Raw genomic sequence first — 14,288 nt, forward strand, 5'->3', positions numbered from 1 at the left:
TTCATGAATTCAGGCTTTTTCACCTGTTGGTAAGGGGGTGGGGTGGGAGAACTTCATGGTGACACGTGGTGAACCTACTGCGGCTTGGTTGGGCATGGTGGCATATATGCCTGTAATTATCACACTCACAAACTTGTGGATCAAATGGGAGTTCGAGGCCGGCCTGGTCTACAAGGCAAGTTCCAGCTTCAGCATCGCAGGGATTTTAATAATTTACAATGAACAAAGCCTCTTGCCAGTTACTTTGGACAATAAACGAGAAACAAAACCACTGAGGTCTTGGCTCTGAGCATTCAGCATTGTAAAAAACCCATGTGCACGGTCACTGAACATCTCTTAAGATCCAGAATGCAATTTCCAGGTTTCCGATCACAACAGAAACAGCTGGAAGCCAACAAATTGCTGGTTTCCCCCCATAGTTTCTTTGGTTACTAGGTCCTGACTTTGAAGAAAGATCTTCTTTTCAGAGCCCTTCACACAGGAGCCCTTCATTCCTGCAGTTTGATTGGGGGAGAGAAAAAATGGGGGAGGCCCAGATTGGGTTCTCTCCATTCCAGAGCCTGATCCCAGAGCTGTCTCCACCCACTAATACTCACACGTAACTTTGTCATAGGGCGACTATTACCACTCCCAAGGTGTCACAAACAGAAAGGATCTGCCGCTGGCGCCACTGCAATGTCAAGGCAAGTCAGCCAGGCTGCGCTCTAGCCTCACTGTACCTGGGCTTGCCTGAGCCCGGAGAAGCAGCATTCTCTAGGGAAAGAAGCCTTCTCAAGTGGGAGCAAAAATGATGTGAGACGAACACCCATCCCGGGCACTATGTGAATTTGGGGTGAGTTCTCTTAGGCCTAGCTAATTTCTACTTTTTAGCAGCGACTAAGCTGCCCCCTGGTGTTATCGGGATCCACCATTTTCCTGGGCTTTCTCCCCAAACCACCCGAGCCTGTCATCTTTGTACACTTGCAGAGGTCACAAGTGGTGCGGGCTCAGTGCAACCAGAGCTTCTGCGACCGCACGGCAGCAGGGATCAAAGGCCCGCCGGGGCCGGCAGAGAGCCCGAGCCTGCGCAGTCCCGCTCCCGCCTTGCAAAGGGTGGTGGCCACGCGGGCTCGGTCGACCAGCGTGCTCGCTCAGAGGCGGGAAAGCCCTAGGTCGGTACCCCCCGCCTGCCCAGCCAGCCCGTCCCCTCCAGCGCCCGGTCTCGGGGGGAGGGGGCGAGGAGGGCCGGCGCCTCTGACTCATCATCTCCAACCCCCTTCTCGCGCGCGCTCCAAGTCTCAGGACTTTGAACCTGGGCACCGGCGCGAGGGGCGCGGCGGCAGCACCTGGGGAAGCGCGGCTCGGCCCGGCGCCGGCCCCCAGCCTCAGCCAGTGTGGGCAGCTGCGGGCAGGAGGGCTGGAGACCCCCAGCCGGCTGCGGCTGCCCGGCCGCGGTGGCGGCCCCGCTGTGCGCGGCGGCCCGCCCGGCTCCTCCCTGCACTCGGGGCCAGTGGTCGCGTCCGAGGAAACTCGGCTAGGCCCTGCTCCAGGCGCCTCGCGTCACTCAGCAGATGCACAGCGCCCCCGCCGCCGAGGGAAGGCTCTTTATTTTCCAGTAGGTCACGGGGTAGCGGGGCATCCTGGGAATTGTAGTCTCCAGTGACTCAGGCAGGACCCGGATCCAAGGGAGACCCGGAGCATAACCGACGCGGATTCTGGGTTGGCGGGTGCAGCAGCTGGGCTCGGAGTGGATGGGATTGTGAAAGGTGAACAGACGGAAACAGTGAGATGAGGCAGATGTGAATCTGGATGGAGAGGCAGGGAGGAAGGAGGCCAAGAATGCAAGGGAGGAAGCAGCTTGACTAGAAACGAGGTGACAAGGTCTTCCTCGAGTGGGAAAGAGAAGAGAGCTGGGCCTGGTTTGAGGAAAAACTGAGGGCACTCCTGTGGGCTTCACGCACATCTTGGGGGAGTTCAGTTCTAGTTCGAGGGAGGGGCACGACGCGAAAGTGCCAGGAGAATGCCCCCTTTGGTGGAGGAGGGCAGTGGCCACTCATTCATCTGTTCTGTTTTGGGTGCTAGCCACCACGGGACCATCCTCCAAACCGGAAACCTCCTCTATCTCAGAGAGACCCTGAAAACAGATGTGAGCAAATTTTAGGGTCGAGAAAGGCAAAACTCCAGGTGGAAGCAGAACCCTCCCAGCTTCTCGAGTCTTTCCAATAATACATTAAGGGCTCCTACTAACGTTTGCACACTCGTGTAGTCCCAATCATTAAATACCCAGTTCCTTCACAACCGTTATTAGGGGCATTAACGTCCAATGCCAGAAAGCCGGTCAGCGTCAGCCCTTCATTTCCCTACTGCCCCACTACAAGGACAGCCAGAAGAAAAATTAGCTGGAAGCTGGCGGCTTCATGTTTTCTCCCCTCACCCCCTACCTCCGGTAGCTCCTGGTAGTGCAGACTTGACCTCGTGAAGCATCCTTGCTTCCTCTGGCTCAGCAAGAACAGGGCATATGTTGAGACCAGCACTCCTCCTAGGGTGAAGGCCTCCACGCTGAGTTCTAGCACCAGCAACCCTGTCAGCTGCAGGTAGCAGGGTGAGGATGCTTTGGGGGGTACAGCCTGTTTTCTTCCACCATTTCTCCTCCCTTGTACCTTTCTCTTTATTCACCTGTTCCTGGGTGGGGCCAGTAGGGGCAGTCCCCAAGGCTGTCTTCGTCACTTCTATCACCACCACGATGAAGCCCAAGATCAGGTTGAAGGTGTTGGATATCATCATGGCCCGCACCTACCAGTGAGCCAACTCAGCCCTGCCCAGCCTAGGGGATTCATTCCGAGCTTAAACTCCACCTATACCCTAGCTGAAAACAAAACTCAGAGGCAGGACTGGTGGTGGTGGCATAGGCCTGTAATCTAGACGTCTGAGGCAGGAGGATTCAAAGTTCAAGGTCTCACTGGACTCCAGAATATGTTCAAGACCATTGAGTAAACTTAGAGGGGTGAAAGCGCTGGGCTGTAGCTAAGGGATAGTGTGTGCTACACTGGGAAGTGGGGGGACGAGCTTGTATTCTCTTCTCTCACCTTCCAGAAACAGGGTGCTCTGCGAAGCTCAAGGGTGATGATCCCAGTGAGGAGACCCTGAGTGGTGAGAAGGGGGACATGTGAGCTCTTGTCAGACAGGGGTCCCCTGGGATCTTCCTCTCACTCCTTGTGGGTCTCACCGAGGCTCCAGGCCAGAGCGGTAGTGCTGTGGCCATGTGACAGGCAGAGCTCAAGCAGGCCACTGAGATCGTGAAGGGCACCGTGGCTATGGCCAGCCAGAACTGGCTCACCTGGAGGCCAGAGTTGGGGAATTAGAGGGGACGGGCTGATTCTCTTTCCCCACAATGTTTTCACCTTTAGATACCAGTAATTGGGATAAAAGGAAGGTTAAAAAAAAAAGGGGCTGTTAAAGAAGTGAAATTTAAAAATTAGATGCTATTTTTTCCTTCTGCCTCATTTTATAGTTTACTCACCTCTGCGTAGGTACGGCAAGCTACTTGGAAGGGTTTTACCTTGTTCATTTCTACATCCCCTCCTGGCCCCGCACCCCCAGCCTAGCAGAGTTTCTGGCACAGGGTATGTATTCACTGAATTGAACTGGCCAAAACCTGAATCAGGGCAACCTGGCCTCACCGCCACCACCAGTAGGTATCCACTTTGCCTGTGTCTTGCCCAGTGCTGTAGCTTTTCCAGACGAAGACTGGGCCTCTCCTGCCTCGCCAGATCCACACTGTGGTCCATGGTTCCTTGCCGCTAAGGACGGTGCTTCCTGGATTGGAAAAACTCATTATGGGGCCATTCAGGAAATACAACCTCACTCTCGTTTACCCCTCTGTCAACTCCCAATTCAGAGTTGAGGCCCAGCACGTTACACCTACCTAGTCTGAAGCAGCCACTCCAGAGGGTTGGAACTCAGCTGGTAGCTCAGTGCAGACAAAATTTCCTGGCACGTAGTCTGTCAGAGCTGAGGTGTGGTGGGGCAAAGATCACTACGACGGCCTAAGGATCCAAGGAGTGGCCACGCAGGCATCACCCTCAGTTCACCCCTCAAGCCACCAAGGCCTGCCTCCCTCTCCCCACTTCCTGTTGTCCTAGTTTACCCCATCTTCTTCATCTTACTTCATCCCTAGACCTCAGTCTCCCCTTATGTCCATCTTCTCTTTGTTCTTTGGCTCATCACTCCTCAAATTACCTGCTCTGCCCTAGTGAGATTATCTGGATTGCTGCTCCTGGACCAGTTTGCGTTCCCCTGGCTTTTCTGGAAGGTGTCTCCTTCCTCCTTACCGCTTTTTCGAAGGCGGCTCTGGGGATCCCGGGGCTCTGTCAATGCTAGGGAAGCACTCTACCACCGAGCTCAGTCTCCAGCCCTTGCTCCTTTCTTTCTTGAGAGCTTTTTTAAAAATTGGACATTGATTGATTAATTGGAGGACAAGCCCTGTACATAGTGCAAGATTGTTCTGACTCAGTGAACAACACTGTGGTGCCTAAATGTTCAGTCTTGAAAAGGATACTGTACCGATGTTTTTGAGAAAGATTCCCGTAGCCTGGGCTAGAATCTTGGTTCTGACACTTTTCCAGGTTGATGACCTTGGCTACATCATTGTGACATTATTTTACCTATTTGAACTCCAGTTTATTCCCTGACAAGGCAGAATTAACAACAGTATGCCCCTGAAGGGTAGCTGATGCCCCAGGCTGGGTAGAGGCACCATTATTGGTGCTGAGGTCATACAGATGGGCTTGCCGTCCATATTCTGTATGGCTTACTCAGAAGCCAAGGTGAGAACATGTATTTCCACAGTAAGAGAACCAGATCAAATATAGGAAAGAGCTGTGATCTCGAGATGAGACTACCTGTGCTGTGTCCCTGATCGTTCTGGCTGACCTCAGTCAAGTTGCCTAATCTACTTCCTTATCTGTAAAGAGAAATTAATAATACCAACCTCATGGGGTTGCCTGGAGCACTAAGAGAAAATGCATATGAATTAGTTAGCCCAGCACATACCGCATAAAGAGGTGGCTATTATTTATAATCACCGAAAATAAAAGAAACGGAGCCAGAAGATGCCTGGGAGTTGAGGCCCAGGAGGAAGGGAAAAGTGGCTTTCTCCTGCCCTACTCACTGGGGCGCTGTATCCACACTGCCTTCCTGGGCACCCGGAATCGCAGCTTAAAGGGAACCAGACATCTGTTTGTGCCTGGTTCCTCTCTTTTCAATCACCAAGAGAGCTGACTTAATTTAATGGCAAGGTTGAGATGTAGGCCTTGCGGTGAGGATCCCTGAATTTGCAGGCCAGTGGAAGGAGAGACCTCGAGCATCTTTTTCTTACCTGTAAATGGGAGTTTTTTATTAGAGGATTACTGGAAAGATCTCATGCTGCTAAATACGTGAACAAGCATCGTGTAAATATTGACTAAATCTGAGTATGCCACTTAGAAGTGTACAGCCACTGTTTGGGCTATAATCGCGTCGGGAGAAAGTATCACATCCCCTCTTCTCTGCATCTCCCCCAGGGTTGAGCACAGCGCCGGTGCTTGGTAAGCACTCAGTAAATATTGTTGCATTGAAGAGCCATTAAAGTGTCTTAAAGAACGGAAAACAGAATTCGCGAAGCGGCAGCGAGAAGTGTTTATCCAGAACGGCAAAGACGGAAGAGTAACTTTAATAATGTTTCTTGTACGGCAGACATTAACTATCTCTATAATCGCCCCTCCTCCTCTCCCAAAAGAGAGACAAATTGTAAGGGAGAGGCTTTGAGATAAAACCCCAGGAAGAACTTCCCGAGCCTGTGCATGTTGGGGCAGAAGCAGCGACAGAGCCAACTCCTTCCCTGGTATGTCCGGGTCTAGGGTGGGAGGGGCAGTCCCGCTTGGAGGCTGGGGGAAGGACAAGATGACCTTTCACAATCTCCTCCAGTCCCCTCGAGGAACGGTCTGCACGCCCCACCCCGCCCCCTCCTCCTCGCGCGACGCCCCCGACCAGCCCCCCAGGCCCGCACCCCCTGGCGGCCGCCTCCTGCCGCTCTGGGGGTCCCCCGGCCCCAGAGCCCGAGCGCTCAGCCCGCCGCGCCGCGCCGCCCCCCGCATGCTAATGGCCGGGCCGCCTCCCGCCGTACACAATGCGGGCCGGGCCGGGGGCGGAGGGCCGGGGAGGGGCGGGGGCCGGGCCGGGGGCGGGGGGGCCGGGGCCCGGCGCATCTCCCCCGGCCCCACGTAACGCTGACGCCCGCGCCGCCGGCCCGCCGCCGCCGCCGCCGCCCGCGCCGCCGCCCGCCGGGGCTCGTGAGTAGCCGCTCCCCCCGCGCCCCCCCGCCGCCGCCCTCCCCGCCCCTCCCGGAGGGGGCGCGCGCGGAGCAGGTGCAGGGGGCGGGGGCGGGGGAGGGGCGCCGCGCGGCCCCGGCAAACTTCGCCCGCAGCTCCGGGGGGCGGGGTGGGGGCGGCGGGGCCGGCGTGAGAGTTGGGGGGGTCCGGGGGAGGGGGCCAGGTGGGGGAGCCGGGAGCCGGGCACGGAGGGGAGGCCGCGGCGCGGGGCGGGGGCGCGCGGCTTTGTAGGGGCCGTGAGGCCCGGCTCGGCGGCCTGGGGTGCGGGGGGGGGGGGGGTGAGGGTGCGCGGTGGGGGAGCGGTGAGCGGGGTGCTCCCCCGGCCCAGGTGCAGCGGATGGGGGTGGGGGACGGAGCCCTAACTCCCCGGGACCGGGCTGGGCACGGGGGGGGGGGAGGGGAGAGGATGGGGGTGCTTCTCTCTGTGTCCCAAACAAAGTGTCACAAAGAGCTCGGCCCGCGGCAGCCGCGGAGGCGGCTGTAACTCTGCTTTTGTTCTCCTGGCCCGGGGTAGCTGAGCTCTGGCCTCCCTATGTCCCCACCCTGCCCCCATCGTCCTCCTGGATTATTTTCCGCGGGTGGAGTGTGGGGTGTGCCGGTGGAGCCCCTCGTGCGAGAGCACAGGTCCTGCTCTGCCTACCAGTTTTCGAGAGGGATATTCTCCCAGAGGGTCTCCCACCCACCTCCCAGCCTGAGAACTCAGGCTCTTACAGGCACTAACACTGACTTTTTTAAGGGTCAGCTCTAGTTAGAGGGATTTAAGGCTGTAGATATGCCGTCTGTCTCCCACCCCCCTCTGCCCCAGCCCGGGCTCCTCAGAACTTTCAGAATCGGGGTCAAGTTAGGACATGCTAGAACTTGGGTCTGGGAGAAGATTGTGTGCGGGGGTTGTGCCTCCCTCTCACCTCTCGATAGTTATTTGGGAGCCCATGACTGAAATTTCATGCCCCCCTATCCCTTTTCCAAGAACTCTAAAAGGTGTCGAGGTTCAATGTAGTGTGTATTTGAAGCAGCTTTCAGAGCAGTGGGGTTCAGAGAGCCACGGAGAGGACGTAAAGTGAGTTGTTGGTCTGTGTGTTCTCCGGGTGGTCCTGACTCCGCACAGTCTAATAGCCCCCTTTCGATTTAATCTCATCTGTCGAAGTGGCTCATATTCATTAGCTGATTTAGGAGAGGGGAAATTGCCGACAAGGAAAAAAATTCATGTGTTGGGGATGACCAGGGGCAGAGGCCTACTTACAGCTAGGCCCCAGAGACCCTAATCCTTTGCTACTGAACACTTGACCTTAAAACATTTTGAATCACAAGATTTGGGCTGGGAGAATCTTCTTGGTCCTTGATTTAGCTGATTCTTCTGTAAGTCTCTCACCACCATCCTCCGTAGGATTTGGGGGTCCTACCTTTCCGCATCAGCTCTCCTAGCGTGTAAAAGTAATTGGCCTGTTGCTTTGGAAATACTTCTCATGCGTACCGCTGGTCCTGCATCCTGCAAAGATACACACAGGAGCAAGATAACCCCTGATTCCCCCTGGGTCTGGAAAGTAGGTCACTGCTACTCCCTGGCCCGGGCTCAGGGGTGGTGTTTAAGCCTTGAGTGTAGAAAAATGCGAGGCTTGTCCACAGACAATACATGTCTGACTTGGGTTGCAAACCAGGTCACACTCTGTCTCTGTTGGTGCCCTCCCCTATCGAGAGCAATTTATGAGATCCGGTGCCTGAGACCTGGTTTGATGGAGATGACGGAAGCCATCTTGACTGGGCCTCAGAGGTCTCGGTGGATTTTACTGATTTCAGGCCACCTTCTGGGAAACTTCCCCTGAGGAGAAATTCAACTTCCATCTGGGCCTTCTTGTGTGCCACTGCTCCATCCTGGGAACTGCTTCCCATCTTGGGAACTGCTCCTGCAGTGTGGTTGGTGTTGCTCGGGGGAGGAGTGCCCTGCTTTTGCTCCTTTTGCCTCAGATATAAGCCGTTTTCCTAGGAGACATTTTGTTTAATGTTTTACAGGCATTATTCTAAGACCTAGTGTCTTCTCAGGATCAGAATATGCGCCCATAGGTTAGTCAGCTATGACCATGCAATACACACACACACACACACACACACACACACACACACACCCTCCCAGCCATCTGCTTCCTCTGAATATACCAGATTGGCTGTACACCAAGATGTTCCGGGAATCCCCAGGAAAGCAACAGAATGTGATGGACTCAAATACGATACCTCAGTAACCCATTCCAGGATGTACAAACTGTAACTGTTATGACAGTCTGTATAGCTAATTAAAATTTTTCTAGGTATGTGCATTTTCTATTCTATTTTCAGTGGCATCCAAAAGGCCACAGTAATTCCATGGTTTCTCTGATACTCCATACTTCCCAAATAGGATTTTTTTTCTCATCCACTAGTTTCTGTGTCCTCTCTTTGGTGGGCACACTGCCTCTCTAACATGGCCCAGTTGTGTCTGTGATTCTGAGGTGGCCAAAGTGGTGTCTCTGGTAGCCCACTGCACTCTCCATGGTACTGAAGGAGTGGCTATTTGTTTTAACATTTCTTGGGGGCCAGAAGAGTGTTGTGACTTAAAACCACACAACTTTCAAGTTGGCAGGGACTACAAATGTAAATTTACTCATAGACAGTAAACTGAGAGATGAGGTGACTTATTCATGGCTGTAAGACATAGACTTACAATGGCCTGGTACCCTTAGTATCTAACTCACCTTCATGCAACTTTGAGTGAGGCCGGTCAGGCGGTTGGTCCCAGGAAAGGGTTTATTTGGAGGCTCCATAGGACAAGAGTGGATGCCTGAATTTGGAGCTGCAGAAACACACATGTTAAGTGGTCGTCTAGAGATGCTTGGGCAGGACATTTTGTTAATTTGTCTGTTAATGCTCCAAGGTCAGATTCTGCATGTAACAGGTGTCTGCCCCTCCGTGGAGTCTTGCCACTCCGCTCAGTGCTGAAAATTAATGCAGCTTCGAAGCCCCAGAGTTGTCTTTGCTGATAAGCAGGGCTAACTCCTGGCCCAGTTTGCTTCAATTAAAGATTTGTAAGCAAAGTAAGGCTTGAGTTCTTTTCTTTCCTAGTAACCCATTTCAGTTTCATAATTCTCACGGCAAGGAAGTTCTTTATCAAATATTATGTCTGAGGTTAAATTAAAGCTAGGCCCAAGTTCATCTGGGCTGAACAAGATACAGTTCTGTATGGAAGGAGGAAGGTAGTTATGACTTCTGGCCATCCACTGAAGTCTAATTCCTGATCCTGTCAGCCGTGAAATGGCAGGAGAACCTCCCCCTCACCATCCTCTCCCTCAACTCTCCTCTTCCCTGTCCTGTGCAGCACTTGTCAGGGATAGGGAATTTTAGATGGAGAATTTTAACCCCTTCCTGCTCAGAGTATGTGTGGATCCCCCTATCTGTGCAGATGGCAAGGCCCCGCCCCCCGTCCCTCACTCCAGCCTCTTGAGCTCAGAGCCAGTGTAATCCTCCTCTTGTGTGAGGAAGCCTTTCCCCTGCAGAGAGGAGGAAAGCCTGCCTCGGAACAGCTCTGGACAAAGGGGCTGAGATGCCCCATCAAACCACAGGCTCCAAGGTTTGAAACGGGGTGAAACCTAAATGGGATTTGCAGTTTAAACCCCTTGCCTAGGCTGGTAGTGCCCCTTAACTTCCACACCTCCCCCAACTCTCTTCATTCCCTCTGTAGCTGGCTCTCCTTCCATGCCCCTCCCCCTCTGTCTCCAGACTCTGCTGCTGGGAGGTGTTTCTCTCCCATGCATGAATGAGTCTCTGTAATGAATGGAAATGAATGGATCAGGAATCCAGGAAGGGGGAGGGGGAGGAGGAAAGACCAGAAGACTGGGTGCCGGCAGAAGCTAGGAGGAGGAACCTGGAGGGATTTTGGCTGGCCGGCCCCGGGTCTGAGAGGAGCTGGTACCACTTGGATAATAGGAGTATGGCTAGCCCTCCGCATTTGTTTATCCAGTGGCACAGCCCCGTGCGAGTGGAAGAGGGGTATACTGTGATGGCTTCCCACATCGTGTGTGTGCTGGGGGTGATGGTGGTTCTGGACTAGGTGTTTAAAACATCATTTGGGGGCGGAGCTCTGGGTTTGTCATACAGATTGGCAGATCAAGGGGTGCAAGTTTTGAAGACAGCAAATAGGAAGCATGTGATACCTCAAGATCCACGTAGGAAGAAGGGATGGGTTTTAAGAATACAGGCTGCAAAGTGGGGTGACTTTACTGCTGAGAGCCAGGGCTCATCTTTCCTCCAATCAATCTGTCTTGTTTTAGCACCTCCGCACCTGTTGCCTCCATTAGCAGCTTTCCTTCCTCCTCCTTCCAATCCTCAGAACCAAAGAATGTGAAGGGGGTCCATGGAGGTGAGTGGAGCACTGTCCTTGACCCGCAAGTTCCTTCGACGGTACCCCCTCTCCTACCTACATTCTTACTTCCTATTATAGTAATAGATGCTATTACCTTGGCCCCAGTATCTTAACTTCCACCCATCCCACAACTTCTGGAGGTGAGCGGCACCAGTGTTCTCAGGTCAGGCCCCAGCCTACCACACACTCTTACTTTCCGTTCTTCGTGCCTTTGATGCCTTTGCATTTTCCATAGATCGGCCCTTCCCACCCTCTCCTCTACGTGCATCTTTTCCCACAGGGCTCACGTCCCCGCATCTTGGTCGGCCACCTAGAGCCTTCCCCGCCAGTTTTCGACGGCGAACTGGATCTGCAGCACTACTCCAACGGACCAGGTGTGAGCGCCGGGTCTCCTGGGATGGGAGCAGTGGGCTGGTCTGAGACTCGTGCAGGTGAACGGCGATTCCCCTGTCCTGTGTGCGGAAAGCGCTTCCGGTTCAATTCCATCCTGGCTTTGCACCTGCGAGCACACCCGGGCGCCCAAGCCTTCCAGTGCCCACACTGTGGCCACCGAGCAGCTCAGCGGGCTCTGCTTCGCTCACATCTTCGAACGCACCAGCCCGAGCGCCCACGAAGCCCTGCTGCACGGCTGTTGCTGGAGTTGGAGGAACGCGCCCTGCTCCGTGAAGCCCAACTGGGGAGAGCCGGAACCTCAGGGGGCATGCAGGCCACCCCTGCTGCAGAGGGCCTGGCGCGCCCTCAGGTTCCTCCCTCGTCTGCCTTCCGTTGCCCTTTCTGCAAAGGCAAGTTTCGCACCTCCGCGGAGCGGGAACGCCACCTGCATATCCTGCATAGGCCCTGGAAGTGCAGCTTGTGCAGTTTTGGTTCCAGCCAGGAGGAGGAGTTGCTGCATCACAGTCTGACGGCCCATGGGGCTCCCGAGCGCCCCCTGGCGGCTACTTCTACACCCGAGCCCCAGCCTCCACCCCAGCCAGAACCCAGATCTGCCCTTGAGCCTGAGCCAGAGCCTGAACCTAGGCCAGAGCCTGAACGGGAGGCAAACCCTACCCCGACTCCTGCACCTCCGGAGGAACCCCCGGCGCCACCTGAGTTCCGTTGCCAGGTGTGCGGCCAGAGCTTCACACAGTCCTGGTTTCTCAAGGGTCACATGCGCAAGCACAAGGCCTCCTTTGATCATGCATGCCCTGTGTGTGGCCGCTGCTTCAAGGAGCCCTGGTTCCTTAAGAACCACATGAAGGTGCACACCAGCAAGCTGGGTCCTTTGCGTGCCCCGGGGCCTGGCTCTACTCCTGCCAGGGCCCCTCAGCCTCCTGACCTGAGCCTGTTGGCTTATGAGCCACTAGGCCCTGCGCTTCTCCTGGCCCCAGCGCCCACCCCAGCTGAGCGCCGAGAGCCCCCAAGCCTCTTAGGCTACCTGAGTGTGCGAGCTGGGGAAGTACGACCCAATGGTGAGGGTGCTGACCCTGGAGCTGGCCGAAGCTATGGGGGATTCCGCCCGCTGCCTTCAGCTCTTCCCAATCGTGCTCGGCGGCACCGTACAGACGAACCGGAGGAGGAAGAAGAGGTGGTAGAGGCAGAAGAGGAGAGCTGGGCCCGGGGCAGGTCGCTGGGCACTCTGACTTCCCTGCACCCCCACTCAGGTGAAGGGTCAGGACAGTCTGCACCTGCCGTGGGGGCCCAGGCAAGATCTACGGCCACCCAAGGTAGGTCCACACTATTTCCCTCTGGGTCGCCTGCTTTTGGTTATCAACACTTGGGCCACCACTCCTGTAGTTTCCTTTTCAAAAGACCTGTCTTCACAGTCTTCTGGGCTTTTCCCTACTGGGCAAACCCTGTATAAAAAGGTGTTAACTCTTAACAAATCTACGTTCCCCTAAACCCTTTCCTCTTGGGTCCAGAGAGGTGGTGGGTACAATGGGTGCCGGGCTGGGACAAGATAGTGAGACCCTATAACTTCCGCTTAACGTGTTGCAGAAGAAAATGGGCTGCTGGTTGGAGGGACCCGATCCGAAGCGGGCCGTGGGGCCACTGGCAAGGACTGCCCCTTCTGTGGAAAGTCTTTCCGCTCGGCACATCACCTGAAAGTGCATCTTCGCGTGCACACAGGTGAGGGAAGCATTCTTCATGGGGGCGGGTCTAGGAGCAAGAGAGGCAAGAGCCACCGCAAGGCTGGAGGTCATGCTGCACAGTCTTCAGATGGGCCAGCTTTCAGATTCATCTAAATCACTTAGTGGGGAATCGGCTTCTAAGCCTTGGGGTGAAGTTTGTAAATTGAGCAAAATGTCGTGTGCGTGTGTGTATGAGTATGCGTGCACGCGCAGTGATGGTGACCCCATGACCTACTCTGACCCACTCTTCCCAGGTGAGCGTCCCTACAAGTGTCCACATTGCGACTATGCAGGTACCCAGTCGGGCTCGCTCAAGTATCACCTTCAGCGTCACCACCGAGAGCAGAGGAGCAGTGCAGGTCCTGGACCTCCTCCAGAACCCCCGCCCCCTTCCCCGAGGGGCTCAGCCTCACTGCAGCCGCAGTCGGGAGCCAAACCAACTCAGGCCTCTGCCACCTGGGTGGAGGGCGCTGCGAGTACCAGGCCTCTTTCGAGCAGCACCGGACCAGGGTCCCGAAGAAAGCCTGCCAGCCCTGGGAGGACCCTGCGTAACGGGAGAGGTGGTGAGGCCGAGCCCCTGGACCTGTCCCTGCGGGCAGGCCCAGGAGGTGAGGCCGGGTCAGGGGGTGCCCTTCACCGCTGCCTCTTCTGCCCCTTTGCCACTGGAGCTCCTGAGCTCATGACCTTGCATCTGCAAGTACACCACAGCCGTCGAGCCCGGGGCCGCCGGCAGCCCCGAGCTGACACATCTCCGCCCTATGTCCGAGCACCATCAGGAGAGACACCTCCCAGCCCTCCACTAGAAGAGGAGGGCAGCCCAGGGCTGTCTAGATCTGGAGAGGCAGGTCTTGGGGGGCAAGAACGGTAGGAGTGCCCTCTTAGGAGTGATTAGCTTAGTAAGCTTACCCCGCAGGAGCGGGGAAGCGCTAGAGGTAGTTGGGTAGAGCAGCCAGCAGGGAGCAGTGTGGGACCCGTACCCCAGCCCAAGGTGGACCAAGAGGTGAAGAGGGCAGTGGGTGAAGGAGGGTGGGCAGGCAGTATCCACCCAGCCCAGGGGAGTCACAGTGCCTTAGAAGTGGCAGAGGTGAGGGTCAGAGAACGGGGTCCTAGGGCTGGTAGAGGATGCGCTCCTGCTGAGGAGCCGCCCTGCCAGCCTCTGCTGGTCCATAGGCTCGAGAGTTTATTTTTGTATAAGGGGTGGGGGTGGGGGGCACTGTACCCTTCTAGCCCTGTCAGGGGCCCTGTAGACGTTGCTATTTTTGGTACGATTCCTGTCATCCCTGTTGAAGAGTCATGTCCCCAATAAACAGGTGTCTTGAGGCACAAGGCCCTGTGTGTCTGCCTGTGTTTCGCTCTCCCTAAAGCGCTTCATTATCAATGAGCTCCAACGGGATGCAGACTTGAGATTCAGGAGCTCTGGATGGGGATCCTCCTCCACCGTAGCTT

General features: G+C 55.6%; 2 protein-coding genes across 13 annotated transcripts; one reads left to right on the forward strand and one right to left on the reverse strand.

Annotated features, from left to right (window-relative positions):
* The first annotated feature begins 638 nt into the window (after window positions 1–638).
* Znf219 (zinc finger protein 219) lies at window positions 639–14,171 on the forward strand. 11 transcript variants are annotated; one of them, XM_075950305.1, is made up of 6 exons: window positions 639–832; window positions 5,541–5,860; window positions 10,643–10,731; window positions 11,015–12,437; window positions 12,709–12,840; window positions 13,097–14,171. In XM_075950305.1, exons 3-6 carry the CDS (start codon window positions 10,726–10,728, stop codon window positions 13,708–13,710), a joined length of 2,175 nt encoding a protein of 724 aa, XP_075806420.1. In that variant the 5' UTR covers window positions 639–832; window positions 5,541–5,860; window positions 10,643–10,725; the 3' UTR covers window positions 13,711–14,171. The 11 variants fall into 11 exon arrangements, with proteins under 11 accessions (XP_075806420.1, XP_075806428.1, XP_075806426.1 ...); XM_075950307.1 differs by lacking the exon at window positions 639–832 and adding an exon at window positions 1,088–1,151; XM_075950306.1 differs by lacking the exon at window positions 639–832 and adding an exon at window positions 1,243–1,594.
* On the reverse strand, window positions 1,552–4,409 carry Tmem253 (transmembrane protein 253). 2 transcript variants are annotated; one of them, XM_075950315.1, is made up of 8 exons: window positions 4,311–4,409; window positions 3,905–4,025; window positions 3,660–3,795; window positions 3,206–3,316; window positions 3,066–3,122; window positions 2,656–2,772; window positions 2,421–2,567; window positions 1,552–2,113 (listed from the first exon to the last, which is right to left on the reverse strand). In XM_075950315.1, exons 3-8 carry the CDS (start codon window positions 3,765–3,767, stop codon window positions 2,033–2,035), a joined length of 621 nt encoding a protein of 206 aa, XP_075806430.1. In that variant the 5' UTR covers window positions 3,768–3,795; window positions 3,905–4,025; window positions 4,311–4,409; the 3' UTR covers window positions 1,552–2,032. The 2 variants fall into 2 exon arrangements, with proteins under 2 accessions (XP_075806430.1, XP_075806431.1); XM_075950316.1 differs by lacking the exon at window positions 4,311–4,409 and having other exon boundaries at window positions 3,905–4,040.
* Window positions 14,172–14,288: the final 117 nt, after the last annotated feature.

The sequence above is a fragment of the Microtus pennsylvanicus genome, chromosome 15 (genome assembly GCF_037038515.1).
Source record: "Microtus pennsylvanicus isolate mMicPen1 chromosome 15, mMicPen1.hap1, whole genome shotgun sequence".
Taxonomy (NCBI): Eukaryota; Metazoa; Chordata; class Mammalia; order Rodentia; family Cricetidae; genus Microtus; species Microtus pennsylvanicus.